The sequence below is a fragment of the Grampus griseus genome (assembly GCF_964374135.1).
Source record: "Grampus griseus genome assembly, chromosome: 17".
In the NCBI taxonomy this organism is placed as follows: Eukaryota; Metazoa; Chordata; class Mammalia; order Artiodactyla; family Delphinidae; genus Grampus; species Grampus griseus.
In genome coordinates this window covers 63,678,091-63,700,987 of record NC_139011.1, presented here as the reverse complement: position 1 = coordinate 63,700,987, position 22,897 = coordinate 63,678,091, and the positions used below count along the sequence as shown (strand labels likewise).

The following is a 22,897-nucleotide window of genomic DNA, read 5'->3' as shown; positions in this document are numbered from 1 at the left end:
TGATGACCATCACTAAAATTGAATTTTCTTTATATAGCAGGCAATAGAAAACAAGTATCTAAATTAATCTAGTTAATGTATTTAGTACTGCTGTGTAATATTTAATGCTTAATCAAAAGTAGCAAAAGCTGAAATTTATAGACTGTTACTTAAAAGATGCAGCAAGAAAGGCATTTTTTCTCATTTATAATTCTTCTAATCTGATCATCTGTAATGTTACAATCTTAGATTTAAGCAATATCCACAATCTTGTTCGTTCATTAAAAAATGTGGTAAACACCACCCTATTGATGTGTAGTCTCCTTAATTTCCTAGAAGTGAAATGAAGAACCAGTCACCTGTTCAAGATAACTTGGCTTATTAGCACAAGATTTTATACTTTTTAACTCTTAGTTTGGTGCTGTGATATACCAAAATACTTCTAGACTAATAAATATTTGTTTAAACCAACAAACCATTAGGTGTGATATATAATATTTAAGAGTTTCTTCTTATAGCCTAACAGGAATATAAAGACTTAGCACAAATATGACTAGCCTGGAATTAAATGAGATTTATATATTGCAAATAAAACACTATATATAAAATCAACTGCATCTATTGATTTCCAGATCTTATGTGTTTTACCAAACTTAGATATAACTAAGCAGAAGCTCAACTTAGCACTGCTAAGTCTAAATACAACCAAGCTTTGTTGATTTGTATGAATTTTCCTCTACACAGATAGGAATTACTAGCTTTAAACACTCTTCAATCTTTAACAGCAACTTTATATAATTTCTCAGAATACCTGTACCATTTTGAAAGAATAATTGATAAGTTTAGCAAAACGACCCACAGCTAAGATGACAGCTCCATATATAGCAAGATGTCTCTAAATGTATTTCTCTTTTAACATGAGCTGAATTTACTAATAGTAGATTGTATTCCTCAATATTAACAGCTCTTCAAAAGGAGACTTATCTGCCAATAATAATTGCATGAAAGATAAGCAGTCTAAAAAGCATAAAATAATCTAGACAATACAAAAATGAAATAGTAACTGAATAAAACAAAGGATTTTGTGGTACTATTTTCTGTGCAGAAAAAGTATTGGGTAGATTTGCACATAATTCAAAAAGTAAACTAATCACCAAGTGTCAGAAAACTATTTAAGGTCTCAATACTATATAAAATCATCTCTTAAACTGAACCAAATAAAAATTCCTGCTATTCAATCATATGGCAAGATGTCCTGAAGCCAATAGTTTCATACATCCTCAGAAAAAGAGAAAATTAAGGCTAAAAAGATCAAACACCAAGTGTTCATCAAACCTTTCAGTCAATAGTCTTTATTAACATGCAAGTATCATTTGCCGCAAGCTATACAGTTTTTCCTAATCTTTCAGTTCTATTTCAATATTTTGAACTTAAGGTAACTTCTGGACCTAACATATAAAGTAACCTACTAAAATGGGTCAAAGTTAAACTGTATTCTAGCTATCACCTTGACCTTTAAGATCACAACTTAGGTTTATAATTGGCATTATTTGTCACCAAGTAGCAGAATATAATTCTAGTACTTGGTAATTCTATACTAAAATATGTAACAGTATGTCTTAAGATGTTACTGAAATATATGCAACTAACATTTATATTTAATTGCTTTCAATAACAATGTTAGGTCTTCTAAGAGGAAAAATTACTTTTATTGATCTTGTTTATGGTCTTTGCAGGTTCCAGAAAAACTGGTCCATATTGAACCAGTCTTAAAGAAGTAAGCTGAAGACTTAAATTTATAGACCCTATAATAACAGCTTTGTTTTACTACTAAGATAGAGACAATAATAAACCCAACTCTAGTGCTTCTTTTTCCACGACTAAGCAGAGACGCTCTATTATAGTTCTTCAAACTTTTTTTGTCTTAGTGTAAAAGTTGAATGACCTCTTCTATAAGTTTGAGTTCAGTAGAAGACCCAGATTATGGATATCATATTTAGTGGGACATACTTTAATTAACAGAAGATAATTAATATACTATATCAAAGTGCATTATTAGATTTGCACTGCATCTCTCCACGTTTTTCTTATAATATTTCAGTTGAATGGAGGAAGACTGGAATTGTCAGAGAAGTCTTGTTCTTAGGATCTAGATGAAAAAGTTCATAGTGAGTCTTTTAAAACATATTTAAATAATGAGAAGTGTAATCACAACAAGGGACTATGTAAGAATGAATACTGCAAAGGAAACTTTATACAATGGATTGGCCAAAATGCACAATGCACATGAAACTGAAGTCATGTAGTTTACTTGTTGACCATGTGGCTAAAGTTCAAAAAGTCTCTGCTCCAAAAGCTGTACCTAGTAATCTTCCAAAATTGATTTTAAATAAAGTTCTTAAATTGTAGCAATAAACAAAAAGACAAGATACACTTAAACAATACTGCAGTTTATCAAAAGACACATAAGAAATTTCAACTCTCATGTCTTTGACAGTTATAAAAATCAATATTTTGGCTAAGTTATAAACATGTTTATAATGCAATTATATGCAATTGCATAACCCTAGTAATGCTAATGACAGCTATAAGATCAGAATAGGTTTTTAAAAAAAACACTAAAAACATAAAAATATGTAGCCCCATTATTTACCTGTAGAACGTGTTGAATTTATGCCTAAATTTCAGCATTTACTATATCACCACTGCTCTAATTTTAAAAATCACATCCAAAGGATAAGGCAAAACCACCTACGAATTAGCATATTTGTTTATTTCTCAATTTGTGAAAATGTCCTTAATTTGTTGATGTAGCAAACAAATTTCAACTCTGATTGCTATGCAAAAGAACAAGATAATCTGCTTTGCAATGAACTTTAAAGTTCAATTGCACACAGGCAACATGCTATATATGAAAAAATTACTAACTGAACTACAGGTATTAAATACTGAAAAAAGTTAACAGTTTATTATAATTTATTTTATTTAACAATCTAGGAAGTTTGCAGCCATCAGCAGTTCCAGTGCAATTTCAGGTGCAATTGGAAATTCAGGAATCTCCGTGGAGCTGTTAGTGTAGCGAACCTTGTAGGTAAAATACATGCATACTTTTGATAGCACATGTGAAGGGATCTCTCTAAAATTGACTTCATTAGTTTCGTTCTCAGCAAATTGACCTGGAAAAGAAAAGGAATTTGTTCGTGATACATGGGCTGACCTGTGTTCCTCCAAAATTCATATGTTTAAGTCCTAACCCCCAATACTTGAATGTGACTATGTTTGGAGATAGGTAATTAAGGCCCTAATCCAATATGACTGGCATCCCTATCAGAATAGGAGATGAGGCTGCAGACACACAGAGGTAAGACAACAGTGGGAAGACACAGGAAGAAGACAGTCATCTACAAGGCAAGGAGAGAGACCTCAGAAGAAACCAACTCTGTCAACACCTTGATCTCTAATTTCCACCCTCCAAAACTGTGAGAAAATAAATTTCTGTTTAAACCATCCAGTCAATGGTACTTTGTTATGGCAGCCCTAGCAAAACTAATATAATGCAAAAAGGATAAACCCAACTAGCATCAAATGAAATATGTAGATTTCTGAGTAGAAACATAAAAAAAATCTTTATTAAAATGACTCAGTCTAGGGAATTAAGTACTTATAGACCAGCAAGAGCTCTGTGCTATGTTGTCATGTAAATATAAATGATAAGTGAAAACACTATCCTTAAAGAATCTTTTCAAGAGAGTAAATGCATTGTTTTCCCCTTTAGTTTTTAAAAATACGGTCATGTTAATGAGCTCTCATAAGCTACTTCCTCCCTTTGTTTAATAACAGTTCATACACTGTTTTTAGTGATCTCTCAATTTCTTTAGCTCTATGATTTCTTTACTATTGGGATAAAATATTTTCTTGGCAGTCTAGCACTAGCACTGTGCACTGAATATAAAAGGCAGAAAAATGTACTTTCTGAGAATGTAGTATTTTAAAAGTTTTCTAGTAATTGTCTATTGGTTGGGGGTAGGATGGGATGCGGAGAAAGGAAAGAAGGATTCAGCAGATAATTCATAGCAATGAGGTAAATTTTTGTTTGCCAATAACGAAAACTCTTTCTTAAATGTATGTATGAAATATTACCAATAGGCACTTATTAAGGCTTTGACACTAGACAAACATTAGTGTTTTCTTTAGGTGAAATTCGTATAACAGGTGGGAATATAAATTGGTATAGCCACTATGGAGAACAGTATGGAGGTTCCTTAAAAAACTAAAAATAGAGTTAGCATATGATCTAGCAGTCCCACTCCTGGGCGTATATCCAGAAAAGACAAAAACTCTAATTCGAAAACATACATGCACCCTTATGTTCACAGCAGCACTACTTACAATAGCCAAGACATGGAAGCAACCTAAACGTCCACTGACAGATGAATGGATAAAGAAGATGTGGTACATATATATATATTGGACTACTACTCAGCCAAAAGAAAAGAAAATAATGCCATTTGCAGCAACATGGATGGACTGAGACACTGTCATACTGAGTGACATCAGACACATAAAGACAAATATCAGATGATACCGCTTACAAGTGGAATCTAAAAAAAAAGGGTACAAGTGAACTTATTTACAAAACAAGTAGAGTCACGGATGTAGAAAACAAACTTATGGTTACTGGGTGGGAAAGAGGGGGTGGAATGAATTGGGAGATTGGGACTGACATATATACACTGCTATGTATAAAATAGGTAACTAATGAGAACCTACTGTAGAGCACAGGGAACTCTACTCAATGCTCTGTGGTGACCTAAATGGGAAGGAAACTAAAAAAGAGTGGATATATGTATACGTATGACTGACTCACTTTGCTGTACAGCAAGAAACTAACACAACATTGTAAAGCAACTGTGCTCCAATAAAAATTAATAATAATAGAAAAAAGAAATTCATATAAAAGTCACCAACTTAAGATGTGCAATTCAGTGTACATTCACAATGCCGAGCAACCATCCTCTCCATCTGGTTCCAAAACATCTTCGCCACCCCAAATAAAACCCACACCGCAGCCCCTGGAAAACACCAACCTGCTTTCTTTCTCTATGTTTTTGGGTTTTTTTTTTGCCACATTGCGCGGCTTGCATGATCTCAGTTCCCTGACCAGGAACTGAACCCAGGCCACAGTGGTGAAAGCACCGAATCCTTAATCACTAGACCACCAGGGAACTCCCCTCTACTTTCTGTCTCTATGGATTTATCTATTCTGGATATTTCATACAAATGGAAGTATACAACAATGTGTGTCTGGCTTCTTTCACTCAGCATAATGTTTTAAGGTGCATCCACCTTGTAGCACGCATCAGTACTTCATTCCTTTTCATGCAAACATTAGTTTGGTGCCGAAAGTTTGAAGCTTCAAAGATAAAACTCTTGTTTTTAAATTAAAGGAGATCAGACTTTGTAAAAGTCCTTTAATCTCAATTTTTAGTTAAAATTTTGTTGGCATCGGGATTTTTCCCCTAAAGTACATCCTAGTTCTGTCCAGTAGAAAAGTCTAAAAGCACTTCAACCCAGGAGCAATGAGTATTGCTAGCACCCACAGTGGGGTATCTAAGTACCATTTTCCATTAAAAAATCAAACCGAAACCCCCCCCCCAAACCCCAGGGCTCTTTAATGAATGGCTGTTTTTAGGATTGAGGAATAATGTACAAAATGAACCTGAGAAATTTTTTTATTACAGAAAGTAGTATAGCTATTCAAGGCTAATAAAACTGTGTCAAAAGGACACAGGAGCCAACCTGATCTGCTCCTTCTGGCATAAAAACGGAGCCGTTTGAGCATCAGTAAGAATGACTGCACCTAAATGAAAAATATCCAATAAAAAGTATATATGCAAAAAAACAAACAAAACAAACACTCTTTACTGTTGGAGGATGCTGGAGAACCAATTCTTTACTCTGAAAAATTGCACGTAAAGGGGAAAAAAAAAAATCAAGCATTTATCTTTTCTTTCCCGTACAGTCTATATTTCAGCGTAACCAAATAGTTCTTCTTTATAGGAGAGTTCTAACTAATAAATGCAGAAGAAATTACAGAATTAGAAAATCTGTTTTATAATTCCAAATGAAGTAAATCTCAGCAATAATCACAGTGAATGTTAAAACTAAATATTATATGAAAGTCTGACTGGGGAATTGCTCATGGACAAATCAGCTTGATAACTCTGGAACCCACTGATCAGTCTTGACATTGCTAAAAGACGTGATACAATAGGACTACAAGAGTTCCACCTATAAAGTATTCTTGCTAGAAAGATAAACTGGATTCTGTTCAAGGCTCTAGAGTTCTAATTATGAATTTACAAGATGAAACATGATTAAGTATAACCTGGATGTGGACATTATACAAATAACTTTGTTTCTAGTAAAATTGATAGTCTGGAAAAAAAAGCAGGGGGGAGGTTGCAGGGGGACTATCATAGATTTTGCAAGTGAAATAACCTAATGTCAGGAATTTGCTTGAAATACTCTTTTAAAAAAAGTTAGGATAATAGACAAAACAAAACTGGCAAAATGTTGACAACTATTGAAGCTAGTTGATGGGTACAGGAAGGTGTGTTATGCTATTCTCTCCAAGTCTGTGCATGTTCTAAAATCTCCATAGTAAAAAATATAGAAAAGGGATTGCAAAGGATCCGAAATAGCCAAAACAATTTTGAAAAAGAAAAACAAAGTTGGGGGCCTCACACTTCCCAATTTCAAAACTTACTACAAAGCTACAGAAATCAAAACAGCGTGATACTGGTATAACCACAGATACATAGATCAATGGAAAATCGAGAGCCCAAAAATAAACCTACATACCTATGGTCAACTGATTATCAACAGGGATGCCAAGACCATTCAGTATGGTCTCTCTGACAAATAGTAATGGGATGTCCACATGCAAAAGAATGAAGCTGATTCACACTATATGCAAAAATTAACTTAAAATCAAGAACCTAAATGTAAGTGCTTAAAACACAACTCTTGTAAGAAAACATAAGGTAAATCTTCATGACATTGAATTTGGCAATGCATTTTTAGACAGGACTCCAAAAATCAGAAACAACAAAAGGGAAAATAAATTGGACTTCATCAAAATAAAAAACTTCTGTGCATCAAAAGATACTATCAAGAAAAAACAGCCTACAGAATGAAGAAAGTATTTGCAAATCATTTATCTCATAAGGTATAAAGAATTTATAAAGAACTCTTAATAAAGTTCAGAATTTATAAAGAACTTATAAAGTGTCCAGAATTTATAAAGAACTCTTAAACTCAACAACAAAAAGACAAGTCAATTAAAAAATGGGCAACAAAATTGAATAGATATGCGTCAAAAGAAAATATACAAATGACCAGCAAGCACAAGCAGATATATTTAACTTCATCAGTCATTAGGGAATTGCTAAGCAAAATTACAATGAGATACCACTTCACACCCACTAAGATGGTTACAATCAGAAAAATGGAAAATAACAAATGTCAGGGAGGATGTGGAGAAACTGGAAGCCTCGTACACGGCTGGCAGGAACGTAAAATGGTTCAGCCACTGTGCAGACAGTTCAGCGTTTCCTCCAAGAGTTAAACACAGAATTACCCTATGCTCCGGAAATTCCAACCCTCAAGAAAAATTTTCTTGAGGTAAAATGGGAACAGTAGATATGTGGGAAGCAATAACTTCTATAGGTAAACTTTACATGTAACCAGGAGCAAAAATCACCAGAGTCCTTCTGTGGTGAACTGACCATGGAAACATAGGAAAATGATCCTTCCTATTACAAAAGAATCAATTAGGTTTTATTGAAACTATGGTAAATAACTGAAAACAGGAAATAGCAGAAGCCACTTTTTCCCCAATGCAACATAACCATGTAGTAATTAATGTTAGAACAGTTACTATCTTTCTTTTAATGTTATGAGTCATTTAATTCGACTTGAAAACACATTCATGAAACATTAAAAAAGTGAGGATATATTAAGAGGAAATAAAGAAATGTACCTACCTGGGCCACTCAACATGGCTTTTATTGTTCCTGATGTTAGCGCGTGTTCTCTTTTTACAATAAATTCATGACCATCCGAAGATATCAATTTGACATACATGGCGTCAGGGCCCTCACAGCCACCATAGGTTTTCTCTTCTCCATCTAAAGTATGTAGTAAGATAATTTTCAAATCACAAAATTTATTAAAAATAAACAGGTTTACCAAGGTTAGTATATGAATAACTCAGAGCAGAAACATTTCTGGAGAGTAATAGCCACCAAGATTTTAAACTTTTTAACTCCTTATTTTATTATTCTCTAAATATTTTCCAATATCAGAATAAACTTTACATTCAAGGATGTTTACTTTATTTATTTTTATTTTTAATTTTTGGCCACATGGCTTCTGGGATGTTAATTCCCCAACCAGGGATTGAAAATGGGCCACAGCAGAGAAAGCGCCAATTCCTAACCACTGGACCACCAGGGAACTCCCAAGGATGTTTACTTTAGATGAAAATTTACCAGTATTTTTCATGGAAGTATTAACAATTTGTGAACACAGCAGCACATTTAAATTTGAAGACTAAAAGAAAATATTCAAATAGTAAAACTTTAATTCTATGACCTGAAATACTCATTTTTAAAGTAAGATGCATAGTGTGTTTATGAATAAATGTTCATATGCCATGTGAGCGCAACTTCTGACAAGCCCCGTATTCTAAAATTTAGGGCCTTCGTTACTCAGCATTTTACTCTTGATCCATAAAAAAACGATCAAAAAATTTTACTGCCCAGTTTAAATTATTGCATGAATATTGAAACAATGACTACAGACAAATAATCAATCTTTAAAAATTCAAAGTAGAGGTGAGGTAGCTACCAGCTATCCTCAATGCCACCATGCCGGCTTCAGCCACAGGAACTGGCTCAACGTAACTTTCTGAGGGAGTATGTATTTTTATACAACCCTTTAAGATCTTTTCTCACACGTATAACTTTACAATTTTGTACCGACAGAATTTTAATTTTTATGGTACCAATATCTGAAAGAAAATATATTAAGGCTTATTCTAAAAACTTAGGAAGACTTAGCAAGGAGAAGTACAGAGGGTGAAGCTGAAGTACTGTTCAGTTACAAACATCCATTTACTCATTCATTTGTTATTAATTTAGAAATCCCTAAAACTGAGATTAACAAATATCAAAGTCACTTACGTACTACCACTGCCAAAAACGTTTAACCTGAATCTAATGAGGAGGAAATACTCAGACAAATCTAAATTTAAATGAGTCATGAAAGACCTCACTCCTCACCCAATCCCAAAAGTAGGGAACTGTTTAAAGAACACAAAAGAGATAAATTAATGCAATAAGTAAATCCTTGATTGGACCCTGGATTTAAAAATAATAAACCCACTGTAAAGAACACTATTGAAAAAACTGAAATTCTGAATATGGACTGAATTACGAGATGCATGCTTAAGCATTTAGGTGTGGAGTATTACATGTACAATTAATAAATAGAACAGAAAAAAAAGCTTATGTGTGTTTTTGTGTGTATATGTGGGTACATAAACACATACAAACGTATACACGCAGGAAAAGCAAATATGACAAAACGTTAACTAGTGAAGGCTATAGTGTATTATTCTTGCAATTTTTCATAATAAAAAGCTGGGGGACTCATAAAGATGCATGTAACTTCTAATTATAGACTATTCAAGAGTACAGATTTTTAGCAGTTTTTGCCAACCTCTGAGAACAAAAATAAAAATTATCAATTATTTAAATTTATACTTCCAGTATTTTTTTTTTTTTTTGGCAAGAGAAACCACTTTCTATGTATGTTGGGAGAGTTTCTAATTTCCTAAGGTACAATAACTAGCAATCACAAATTAAATTTGGCATAATAATGTTACTGATCTGCTTTTCAGAAATATATAATAAACATAAGCTGCTGATTTAAACAACTAATTTCAGTCTACTCTACTTTCTTCCTTGCATTCACTGACTTCAAAGGCCTATCTTTGAGAAGAAAGCTTCAACTAATTGAACTACAAAATGACTTTTATATAACTTACCCATTATGTTCTTATGAAATTCTACTTTGAGTCCACAGGAACTTTAGTAGTTTCCTGAAATATAACAATACTATATTGAGATTAATGCCAGAATAACATGTTTTCCCATTATTTTTTAATACGTCCTTGGTGTTACAAGTGCAAGGACTCTCTCTGCTATGTAAGTTTCCCAGCCACCACAATATGGAACAGTATCAAGTTTCTGAACATCTGAGAGAAGATGATCACCTCCAGGACAGTAAAGTCTAAATACAGATTTTCCCCCCGCCTTTTTAAGGTAACTATTCTGACAACAGTTTAAAAACACATATGTTGTTCCTTAGGAGCTGAACTGAACTTGAAGGAGACACCCTTGGCCTTAATCATCTTTGTATACTATAGCTACTAGATACTGGTAAACATTAAAGCAAGTATCTGCTAAATGAATGACAACATGATAAATCCAAGGATGTGAAGTAGCTTTCCTGTGAATAAAAAAGGTAAGGCTTGCCCTCTTCTTATGTAAGTGTGCACATCTATAATACATTTTACTGTTCCATCCCTTCTGCACAGAGGCTACCAAAGTTCTGAGATGTAACAACGAAGTGTTAAAAAAAAATTTAATTTTTGAGAAATCTTAAATTTCACGAAAGAAATGACTACCAAAGGAAAAGAGCTCATGTTTTCAGTAATTTGTATTTTAACAGCATTTCTTCGAAGGAGGATTTTTTCATCCGAATATTATTTTTTATGTCATTATCAGAAAAACAGTGTATCCTAATTATCCTGTTCTCTAAGAAATTCCTGACCAATAAACCTATGTAATCCCTCACCTTAAAAAACATCATTGATGTATAGAGAAGCTGAATGCTCCAGGTGTTGACAGAGTCAGGGGAAAAATTAAATGTTAGTCTAGAACACTCCCCAAGCATGTAGGGAGGTATTTAAAGTACCATGTCTAATGTGAGAGAAAGGCAGCAGGGGCAATGTAACGTTTTTACCAACCATTTGAGGGCCTAATGAGTGTAAACGTTGCATTAAATGCCTTGCATACATTGTCTTATTTTAAAACAACACTTCCACAGGGGAATTATCATTCCCATTTTAGAGATGAGAAAACATGAGGAGGCTGCTACCTGCTCAAGGCTTCTACAGCTTAAGTGGCAACATAAGAATTTAAACCTGGGTAGGTTTGCTTTAGAGCCCACGCTCCCTTCCATTATTCCATACCACCATGGTAACAAATTCTGGCTCCTGTTAAAACTTCTTTTCCACTACTGCTGAGAGGTGCTGATATAAATCCTTAGATAGTTATTTAAAATTTAAAAACAGTACTCTGTCATTTTTTGGTCAAAGTAGTAAGCAATTAAAAAATTTATCAGTCATTATTATTTTCTTCTGTTCATACTGCTTTGTACTCCTTCTAAAACACAAAAAAAAGGAAAACATGCTAGAAAAGCTAGAAGAAGAAGAATTTCAAGTGCCAACTTTTCTCTGGAAAATCTCCAGAGCAAAACACCCAGGTTGTTTACTTAACCAGCAGTAGCTAAGCAACCATGAAAAGTCACACCTGAGAAGCCCTTTGGGTAGCAACAGTTTTTCTACAGACTTCTTAACATAGTAAATCAATTCCATCATTTACAAAAGGGTCAAGGTTGCGGGAGGAGGGAGCTCCCCATCACTAACAAAGAAAGAGTAAATCAACACTAACAATTAGGAGTAAACACTGATTCCTACGTGGAAGTTAAAAGTATTTGAAATATGATTAAATTAGGACTTAACCCACAAATAACCTATACAAATCTAAGTTTGGGGCTACAAAATCTCAGTGTGAACATCTGAACATCTACTCCACAACCGAATTAGGTATGTATGAATTAGGTAGGTAAGAGGAAGTGGTTGAACAGTGGGTTGAGAATAGTTCCAGGCAGAAGACATGAACAAAGGCTTGATGTCATTGTGCTTTTACAGTGTTATACAGAAACATTACTTTTTTATAGTTTTCTATTTTTTAGATTTTTATTATCTAACAAATACTTAGAAATTCTAGCCTAGGGCCTACACTGAAATCAGTTTTTATCCTAGTATCTTTGAACACCAAAAAGATCTTCAAACAGCCCATCCCTTTTCTGATTTGAAATGTTACCCTTATCATATACTATATTACTACATGGATTTCTAGACTGTATTCTGTTCCATCAATCTGTTTATACCTGACCAATATCCCCACTGTTTTAATTACAATAGTGTGATAAACATGTTTTTGCTAAGGAGTTGGGCAAGTCCACATTTTGTTATTACACATTTCTCATTAGGTCTACTTTTAGGTACTTTATAGTTCCCATTATGAATGGGATCTGTTTTCTCGATTATACTTTCTGAAAGGTTATTGCTGGTGTTTTAAAGAAAACCTTTTAAATTCGGTAAGTTGAGCTTGTATTCCATGATCTTCATAAACTCTTATTAGTTCTAATAGTTTTTCAGCTGACTTGCTTGGATTAGCTAAGTAGATGAGAGCAACAGCTGCAAATCTATTCTTTGTATCTTTTTGCTTTTTTACATTGGTTATTTACCTGGAAAAAATAAGGTTAGATGTCTAACCGACATCACTCACAAAAACACACTACAGTTTAAAGAACCAAATGTAAAAAAACCCCACTGAACTCTAGAAAAATAGCAGAAGAAAAAATACAAATAGCTCATAGACCTGTATAAAAATGTTTGACCCCAATGGTAATAAGAAAACTAAAACATTAAAACTTGCTAAGAACCAAGTTTTGGAGGGAAGGGGAAATAGGTGATACTAAACAAAAATAGTATATTTATACTTTTGAAATATTATGGGGCAGTGAAAAGGAAAAGTTAAACCTATATATATAATAACATGGAAATACCAAGATAAACTTAATTTTTTAAAAAGCAGATTAGAATGATAGGTACAGGTTGATGTCATTTAAGTAAAATGAGGGATTTCTCACCTATTAACCTCATGTTTTCTGCTGGAAAAAAAAAAATATAAAAATAACCCTGAATAGCCAAAACAATTTTGAGAAAGAAGAACAGAGCTGAAGGTACCATGCTCCCTGATTTCAAATCACTACTACAAGCTACAGTAATCAAGACAGTATGTAAAAAACAGTCACATAGATCAATAGAACAGAACAGAGAGCCCAGAAATAAGCCCACACTTATATGATCAATTAATCTATGACAAAAGAGCCAAGAATATTCAGTGGGAAAAAAGACAGCCTCTTCAATAAATGGTGTTGGGAAAACTGGACAGCTACTGCAAAAGAATCAAACTGAACTACTGTCTCATACTATATATAAAAATAAACTCAAATACTTAAATGTAAGACCTGAAATCATAAAACTCCTAGAAGAAAACATAGTGCGTTCTCTGACATTGGTCTTAGCAGTATTTTTTGGGATATGCCTCCTCAGGCAAGGGAAACAAAAGCAAAGATGAACAAATGGGACTACATCAAACTAAGTAAAAAACTTCTGCACAGCAAACAAAACCATCAACATAATTAAAATGCCACCTACTGAATGGGAGAAGATGTTTGCAAACAATCTGTCTGATAAGGGGTTAATACCCAAAATATATAAAGAACTCATGCAACTCAATATCAAAAAAACCCCAAACAACCCCAATTAAAAAATGAGCAGATGGGCTTCCCTGGTGGCGCAGTGGTTGAGAGTCCGCCTGCCGATGCAGGGGACACGGGTTCGTGCCCCGGTCCGGGAAGATCCCACATGCCGCGGAGCGGCTGGGTCCGTGAGCCATGGCCGCTGAGCCTGCGCATCCGGTGCCTGTGCTCCGCAATGGGAGAGGCCACAGCAGTGAGAGGCCCGCGTATCGCAAAAAAAAAAAAAGTGCAGAGGACCTAAATAGACATTTTCCCAAAGAAGACACACAACACACAGACAGCCAACAAATACATGAAAAGATACTCAACATCATTAATCACCAGGGAAATGCAAATTGAAACCACAACGAGATGCCACCTCAGACCTGTCAGAATGGCTATCATCATTTTTGGCAAGGATGTGGAGAAAAGGGAACCCTCACGCAGTGCTGGTGGGACTGTAAATAGGTGCAGTCACTATGGAAAACAGCATGGAAGCACTACCATGGATCCAGCATTCCATTTCTGTGTATTTTTTCTAAAGACAACAAGAACACTAATTCAAAAAGACACACACCCCTACATTCACTGTAGCATTATTTACAATAGTCAAGATATGGAAGCAACCTAAGTGCCCATTGATAGATGAATGGATAAAGATATGATACATACACACATACATGCTACAAGATTACTCATATAATGGAATATTACTCAGCCATAAAAAAGAATGAAATCTTGCCATTTGTGACAACATGGGTATTATACTAAGTGAAACAAGTCAGACAGTGAAAGACAAAAACTGCATGATTTCACTTATATGTGGAATCTAAAAACCAAAATGAATGGACACAACAAAACAGAACCACAGACTCACAGATACAGGAGAACAAACCAGTGACTGCCACGGGGGAGGGGGTGGGGGAATGAGTGAAGTAGGCAAGGGAGATTAAGAGGTACAAACTGCCAGTTAGGAGTCCTGAGTCATGGGGATGAAATCTACAGCGTGGGGAATATAGTCAATAATATTGTAATATCTCTGTATAGTGACAGATGGCACCAGACTTATTGTGGTGATCATTTTATAATGTATAGAAATATAGAATCACTATGCTGTGCACCTGGAACTAATGTAGTGCTGTGCGTCAATTATACTTCAATTTTCAAAAAAAAATCATAAAAATACGTGTTTGAAAGTACAAATAACTAGGAAACTATGATTTAAAACTGATTTTTAAAAAGAAACAAGTATGCGGAACTAAGCCACTCATGAAGGAAACAATCGTCAGTCAGCCTGATGACTTATTCTTAACAATATGTAAGAATATGATTAATTTGGAAAACAAAGTAAATTACATTAACCAAAAATTATCTAATGTTTAGGTCTATTTGAAGAGGCAAGAAGAGCGGCTTTGGCCATTAATACAAATTGACAGAAGTTACACAATTCCAGTTTGTAACAAGACATCAGAATATCTTGCCTAGAATGTGCTTATAGTGTCGCTGAATTTATTTATCTCAGGATGAGATAAAATTCTCATTCTGGCTTATTCAATTTATAACAATGCTCCTATAGTACTTAACTCTTGTGCAGGCAGTTTTAATACTTTTGGCAAAGTAACTCAGTGTCGTTAGAAGTCCATATTTGAATTTCTACTCTGTGCATTTCTATCTTGAGACCCAGATAGGTTAAATGATAAGACTTCTGTTTCTTCATGTCCCAAATGAGGAAATGGGACTCAACTGTGCCTAAAGTCCCTTCCAGCTCTACCATTTCATGACTGAACCCATGTGAAATTCACCCTCCCTCTACAACAAACTGCCCATAACTCCCAATTTCCCACTTTATTAAGCAAGAGTCACTCCCACACAGCACACAACTCAAGAGCTCTAGAGTGCTGTGTGTTCCCACTGAGGCTGTCTTGTCTGCCTTACCCTGTAACCTACCTAATCTCCCTCTTAGACAATGATCTCTGAACTCCTTTGTTTTGGTCTAAAAAGTATGAACAAGTACTTCACTATATAGTGTGTACCTAATTATAGATTCTACACACAATAAAATAATTAAAAAGAACCTTTAAATGATGGGCTGAAAGTAAACAAATATAAACCCAACCCTGACCTTGCTTCATCCCACTGTGAAGAGTTCATGAAGACCGGCACCATGCGTGCCTCGCAGCCCTTACACCCTTAACTCCCTGCCCTCTCCTCTGACGTAGCTACCCACCCAAATCCCAACCCTGGCCAAACCCGATTCTCCACCGAGCTCAGGCCTCAACCAAAGACTGAATTGGCTGAAGAAAAGTCACAACCATTGTGACTGGTCTCAATTTTAAATTTATGCCCACACACTTTAAACAGATACTTGGTGTCGGACTGATCCTCCTACCTAGTCAACTGGCTTTCCTACTCTGAGAAAATTCACGGCATCCCCTAAACCTCCAACATACCTCTCCTCCCTACCCTGACAACTTCACTTATTTCACCAGCAAAACAGAAACAAGTCACTTCAACTGCCTTATCTTTCTACCTTCATCCTACCTGCATCTATATACCATATACTTCCTGTTTCAAAAGTTGAGTAAAAATGATCCTTCCTATGCAAGGCCAACGTTTCCAGCTAAGCACAGTGATCCAAGGACTTTGTCCTGCCATAATTCAACATATCAAAATGCTGTAACATCATCACTACCATACACTTCTCTATAACCCATACTGATCAGACTTTTTAGACCTCTAGTCCATTCAAAGTGCTCTTGTCAAATTTCAACTACTTGGTCACTGGGTCAATTTTTTAAATTATTTTATTTATTCATTTAAAAATATTTATTTATTTATTTGGCTGCACGGGGGTCTTAGTTGCGGCATGCATGTGGGATCTAGCTCTGGACCAGGGATCGAACCCGGGCCCCCTGCATTGGAAGCGCGGAGTCTTGACCACTGGACTGCCAGGGAAGTCCCCTCTGGGTCAATTTTTCATCATCATCTTACTCTTAGGGTTTTACAGTTGACTCCGCCCTCTTTTCTGAAACATTTTCTTCCCTTAGCATTACAGATTCCACACCCTCCTGGCCTTTCTGCTTCTGTCACTGTTTGCTCTTCCTCTGACCCGAGTGCTCCCAGACATCTGCCCTCTTCTCCATTAATACTCTTTATTTGATGTCCTCTGGTCCATAGTTTTAAATATCACAAGTAAAATATGACTCCAAGATTACCTCCCTAGCCTGACTTCTCCCCTGAGCACCAGCAGTGGATATCCTACTTGCCTACTGCACATATTCTGAGCGGTATAAAGTCATCCACCTGAGTACACTCTATACAGAACTCCTGCTTTATTGCTCAGAAACCAGTTCACCTGCCCCAGTCTTCCTCATTCCAGTAAACGGTGCTACTGTTCACCCAGATGCTCGGGCAAAACAGGTGACTCCTCCAAATTGTTCTTCGTCCTGGGGCGAAGGTAAGAACCATTTGGCTCCACCTTCAAATTACATTCCAAATCAGACCACTTCTCACTAACTTCCAACTCTACATCTCTAGTTCAAGCTACCACATGGCAACTGAACTACCAGCCTCCTTAGGGGCTGGTTTTTCCACTTTCCTCCAACTCTCAGTTTGCCACTCAGCAATCAGTCATCAAAAGCATAAGCCAGGTATCACTCCCCTGCACAAAATCCTCTAATGGCTTCTCATTACAGACAGAACAAGGACTGTAAAGTTCCATCTTATTTACTCCTTGCTAACCACTCTGATCTCATCTCCCATCACTCTTCCTTCATTAACGTCCAGCCATACTGGCCTTCTAAGTATTTTAATAGGTCAAGTTCATTCCTCCCTTAAGGTCTATGCATTTACAGTTACTGCTGTCTGAAAAATTCTTCCTTCAGATCTTTATTATTTTAGTCTCCAGGCAAAGCATTAACGCCTCAGAGAGGTAGGTCTTCCTTGATCACTTCCTTTCAAAAGCAGACACCACACCCTAGTCCTGTAACTTAATCTAACTCTAATCTAGATACAGTCTCTTCACGTTTATCACCACCTGAAACTGTATTTGCTTACATAATGTATAGCCTCTTTCCTCAAGCTCGGTGAGGGCAGGCCTCATTTAGTACCTAGCATACAAAAGATGCTCAATAAAGAGTTGAGTGAATGGCACTACTGTTTTCTTAATCACCTAGGCTTGAAATTTTGAGCATCACTGGGTGAGCTTTTTCTGATCTTATTTAATAATGGAACAGTAAACATTTAGGACAGGTTAGCTGAAATGCATTAACACATACCAGTGTAAATACAAAGATTTTCCAGATTATTTTCTAGTACTGAAAAAAATCTACCCAAAAAACCCAAACAAGCAATTTATAAGATATAAATATTACTTTGGAACTGGATATATAGAACTGACTATAACTTCTGACTACAAACTACTGACTATATTACAGAATTACCATAATGTAATGAAACTAGTATCTTCCATTTTAAATAAATTTATATCCATATATATTTTTTGGAATGGTAGATAGTTATTAGGTAAATCTCACACTTAAGAAAAAAAAGGACATTTAAAAATTAAGTATGAAGCCAAAATCATCACTGGCAATAAGCACTTAATACCCACGATGACAGGGACCATAGTTGTCTCCTTGCCACTGTATCTCCAAAATGAATGAATCCACGTGTGAACAGTGATATTTCAACATCATGAATTATACCACAATTATAATGTCAACGAGATCCGAGACGTATCATTTTAGTCCACTAAGCAAAAAAGGAAACTAGTTGGGGATCAGAAAGCAAATCTGGCAGTTTGAAAATGAGGTTTTAAAACTCTAAAGGATTGCGGTTGTTTTCCACACTGAAGGCGATGCAGAGTAGAAATGCTCGCACTAATAATTCAAACTCCATAGCTGTATTAAAGAGGTTCCATAAGAGAAACTTAATGGCCACTGTACTTGACACTAGATACCTCCTTTCAGATGAGACTGGGAGGCAGATGCACGGCAGCCCCAAAACACCAAGTCGGGCAGAGATCACCCAACAAGTTGGTAAACTTCTCGGGGTCCCGCAACTGGGAAGAGCGAAGGCCCTCTTCTATAACTAGGGGCTGACCCCAAGGAAAGAACGAATCTGAGTGCACCCGGGGAAAGCAAAAAGGGAAAGAGATAGGGCTGCCATGCTCCTAACTCCACCCTGCCCGCGTTTAACCCCGAGGAGGCCCAGTCTCGCCGGCCGCCGCCCCTCCTTCCACCCTTTTCCAAGCCCACCGAGCGGCGCCAGGAAAGGTCCCGCCGCCCTCCTCTCCCCTCCCCCAAACCAAGAGCCGAAGAGGCCAGGGAAGGTTAAGAGCTTCCGTTCCTTCCCCGCCCAAATGGGAAGGGGTGGGAAGTGGGATGGCGAGCGCGCCCACTAGGAGCCTCCCCCGTCCCCCACGCAGGCCCGGAGCTCCGTTCCCACCCCAGACCGAGACTCACTCGTCAGCCACGCAGCAACCACAGCCACCGCACCGGGTCCACGCGCACCGCCACAGCCCCTACACCAGGGCCACCCCCCCACCCCCAGCTGCTTGCCGCCGTGGGTTCCGGGGCAGTTGGAGGAATCACTTCCGCTGGGTCACGGACGCTTTCTACGCGCGGGAGATTAGTACCTAGTGAGGCGGGGACTCCCTGAGTCCGTCGCCCGCCAGCGTCTACAGGAAGTGCGCAGCGTCCCCTCCCTTCTCCCACAGGCCAAGCCTAAAAGGACGGTAGTCCCTGGAAAGTCTCAACCAATCCTATTCTGGGTCTTTTGACTCCCAGCATGCAGCGCCAATCCTGATCTGATTTCCGCGGGGACTGCATCCTCAAAGAGGTGCTGGGGGTCGGGGGGCTGGGGGGTGGGGGCCGAGGCAGCATTGCATCCTGGGATTTGTAGTTTATCTGGCGGGTAGTGTCGTGTTTGGTTGAGGCAGCACTGCAACCTGGGACTTGTAGTTTCTCACGCTGAATGTTAAGAACCTTGTAATTTTGGAGGTTGTTCCTGCCGCTCGTTTGGGGGTACGCGTAGAGGTCGGAGACTATCTGCAGAGGAAAGATTGGATAGTGGGAGTGCGGTTGCTATGCTAACAAGATCGTGCTCTTTATGAAGCAGCTTGTCTTTTGTGAAAAGTTGCAGAGCTTGTTGAAGAGCATCCCAACAGCTCGCGAAATCGCTGGCCTCATTTCCTCTCTTCCCGGTACCTTTCAGTGTTTACTGAAAACTAACCACGCCCCCCACCCCCACTCTGAGGCCTTTCCCCCACCTCCTGCCCCCTCCCAGCCACAGGGTTGCTCAGCTTCTGGATTCTGAAATCACTCACCGAAAGTCCTGCCACCAGTAGTCAGTTCTGACACCATCTTTGTCACTCCACGCCCCCTTTGCCCCTCCTTCCTCTCCTCTCTCTCCCGGTCTCTCCCCGGCGCGCTTCTCCCCAACCCCCATCCACCTATCATTTTTACAAATCTTACCTCCACTTAAGATGGGGTTATGTCCTGATAAGCCCAGTGGAATTTGAAAATGTCGTAAGTCGAAAATGCATTTAATAGACCTAACATAATTTAGCCTAGCTTATCTTAGAATGTGCTGAGAATGCTTACATTAGCCTGCAGTTGGGCAGAAATCGTACAATGGAAAGCTTATTTTATAATAAAGTGTTGATTATCTTAGGTAATTTATTGATTACTTGTACTGAAAGTGAAAGACACAATGGTTGTATAAGTGTATTGGTTGTTTACCCTCCTGTTTGGGTGGCTGATTAGGAGCTTCAACACCGGGGAGAGAGTTTCATACTGCATATTGGTAGCCCAGGAAAAGATTAAAATTTCAAATTGTGTATGGTTTCTACTGAATGCATATAGCTTTGACACCATCGTATAGTCAAGAAATTGTAAGTCGAACTATTGTAAATCAGAGCCGTCTTTGCTCTCTTTCCCTTGGTGAAATTTAGGCACCCTTCCAGGAAGGGTGAAACAGCTAAATAAAGTTCACCCTCTGTTTACCGGACTGTGGCATGAAAGGAATGTAGGGCCAAGACTCTCACCATTGCAAGTTGCTCAACTCCTACTGTTGTGTAATGATGTCCGCAAAGGGAAAACAGATACAGGCGATCCAAAGTTTGTTGACCTAATTAGTGACTTTTGCCTGCAAGACTTTTTTAGTTCATTTGGCAGATAAAAGGTGTTGCAAAAGCAATACCGGACAGACCGTCCTGGGTAAATTTTTCAAAGCCTTTGCAAAAATTATTAAACAAAGTTTTTTGGTTATAATAGCTCAGAGTAGAATTTGGTGGGGAGGAGAGGCAATGGGGTGAGAAGAGAAGGATGTAGGCCCATTTTCAATTATACTTTTCCTCCTCTACTTCAGAAGTGTTGTTTTCTCCAAAACTTTCCCTTTTCCTCATTGCATTATCACATTCTATAAGGGTCACTCTGTTAGTTACCTAGAGAATGATAGAATTTTCCAGGTGAGGATACTGAGGCCAGCTAATGCCAGATTTAGGGCTAATCTAGTCTAGGACTGTTTTTTAAAAAACACAAAATTTTACTTAAAAATTTTATTTATTATGTAATCAATATAATATATGCTTATAAAATGCAGAAATAATCAATATAATATATGCTTATAAAAATGCAGAAATTGCAGATAAATTTGGTTTTTTAATACACTTTTACATAGATTATACAGTGTATATATATGGTTATTTATACTATTTATTTTCCAACTTAACAAACCTCAATAACCCACACTTCTGTAACCAAAATCTCAACAAGCATCATTTTTATTGTCAGTATATACTTACATTGTCTAAATGTACCAGGACTCACTTAAGTATTTCCTTAAATGTTGGACATTGACCATATTTCCATTTTTAAATCACTTCATGTAATACTGTGTTCAGTATCTGCAGAAATCTTTGACCATGTTTCTATTTCTTTAGAATATGAACATTTTAAAAGATCTTGATAATCTGTTGACAAATTCTTTTCCCCGAAGATTCTCGTAATTTATTTTCGAAACTAGTAATGTATAAAGAAGCATTTAGGGTCCTTATCAAAATACTAGCTTTACCACAATTTTTCTTTTCTTTTTTCCATCACACCATTCTGCCCCTTAGCTCATGTTAAAGGAGGGGAAGGGGGCTGGTGGATGGGGAGGAAAGACAGCCAAAAAACAAACAAAAAATACATACAATAATGGTGGTCATACATTCTACAAGTGATAGCCATTTTCAATTTTTCCATCACCCTCCATCTTTAAAGGGACCCTCTCAGATGATATGAATGGGGAATCAAGGCTTATTTTGTAAACAGCCTTAGTATCATTCTAAAATCCCACTCAAATAGTATATATTCAAAAATTGTCTCTAAACTACTAGAATTGGGAAATCTTTCTTTCTTTTTTTTTTTAAAGATGTTGGGGGTAGGAGTTTATTAATTTATTTTTGCTGTGTTGGGTCTTCGTTTCTGTGCGAGGGCTTTCTCTAGTTGTAGCAAGCGGGGGCCACTTTTCATCGCGGTGCGCGGGCCTCTCACTATTGCGTCCTCTCTTGTTGCGGAGCACAGGCTCCAGACGCGCAGGCTCAGTAGTTGTGGCTCACGGACCTAGTTGCTCCGCGGCATGTGGGATCTTCCCAGACCAGGGCTCGAACCCGTGTCCCCTGCATTAGCAGGCAGATTCTCAACCACTGCATCACCAGGGAAGCCGAAGAATTGGGAAATCTTTTTAACCATGAATGACACTTTCATATAATTCTATAGCACAGAATTTTCAGAATATCATCTCATTTTAGCTACTTAGAAACCTTGAGTAGACCAAATATTATTATTTCCATTTGCTTACAGTTTCTGTAGGAAGAAACTAAGCTTAACAGAAGATAAAAATTCAGGTTCTCTCAATATATATATATATATATATTTTAAATTAATTTTTGACTGCATTGGGTCTTTGTTGCTGTGCAGGTTTTCTCTAGTTACTGAGATCGGGGGCTACTGTTCATTGCGGTGCGTGGGCTTCTCACTGCGGTGGCTTCTCTTGTTGTGGAGCAGGGGCTGTAGACGTGCGGGCTCAGTAGCTGTAGCTCGCGGGCTCTACAGCACAGGCTCAGTAGTTGTGGTGCACGGGCTCAGTTACTCCACGGCATGTGGGATCCTCCCGGACCTGGGCTCGAAACCCGTGTCCCCTGCAT

General features: G+C 37.3%; 1 protein-coding gene across 4 annotated transcripts; it reads right to left on the bottom strand.

Moving 5' to 3' along the window:
- Window positions 1–1,315: 1,315 nt before the first annotated feature.
- Window positions 1,316–20,089, bottom strand: ELOC (elongin C). 4 transcript variants are annotated; one of them, XM_082674998.1, is made up of 5 exons: window positions 20,033–20,084; window positions 19,692–19,754; window positions 10,094–10,147; window positions 8,028–8,171; window positions 1,316–3,155 (listed from the first exon to the last, which is right to left on the bottom strand). In XM_082674998.1, the coding sequence occupies exons 3-5, from the start codon at window positions 10,095–10,097 to the stop codon at window positions 2,965–2,967; spliced, it is 339 nt and encodes a 112-aa protein (XP_082531124.1). In that variant the 5' UTR covers window positions 10,098–10,147; window positions 19,692–19,754; window positions 20,033–20,084; the 3' UTR covers window positions 1,316–2,964. The 4 variants fall into 4 exon arrangements, with proteins under 4 accessions (XP_082531124.1, XP_082531123.1, XP_082531125.1 ...); XM_082674997.1 differs by lacking the exon at window positions 19,692–19,754 and having other exon boundaries at window positions 20,033–20,089; XM_082674999.1 differs by lacking the exons at window positions 19,692–19,754; window positions 20,033–20,084 and adding an exon at window positions 19,343–19,520.
- Window positions 20,090–22,897: the final 2,808 nt, after the last annotated feature.

Coding starts and splice junctions, on each gene's coding strand:
- ELOC (XM_082674997.1), bottom strand. Junction 3,156..8,027: donor AGCCATGTTGAGTGGCCCAG/GTAGGTACATTT, acceptor TTTCTTTTCCAG/GTCAATTTGCTGAGAACGAA.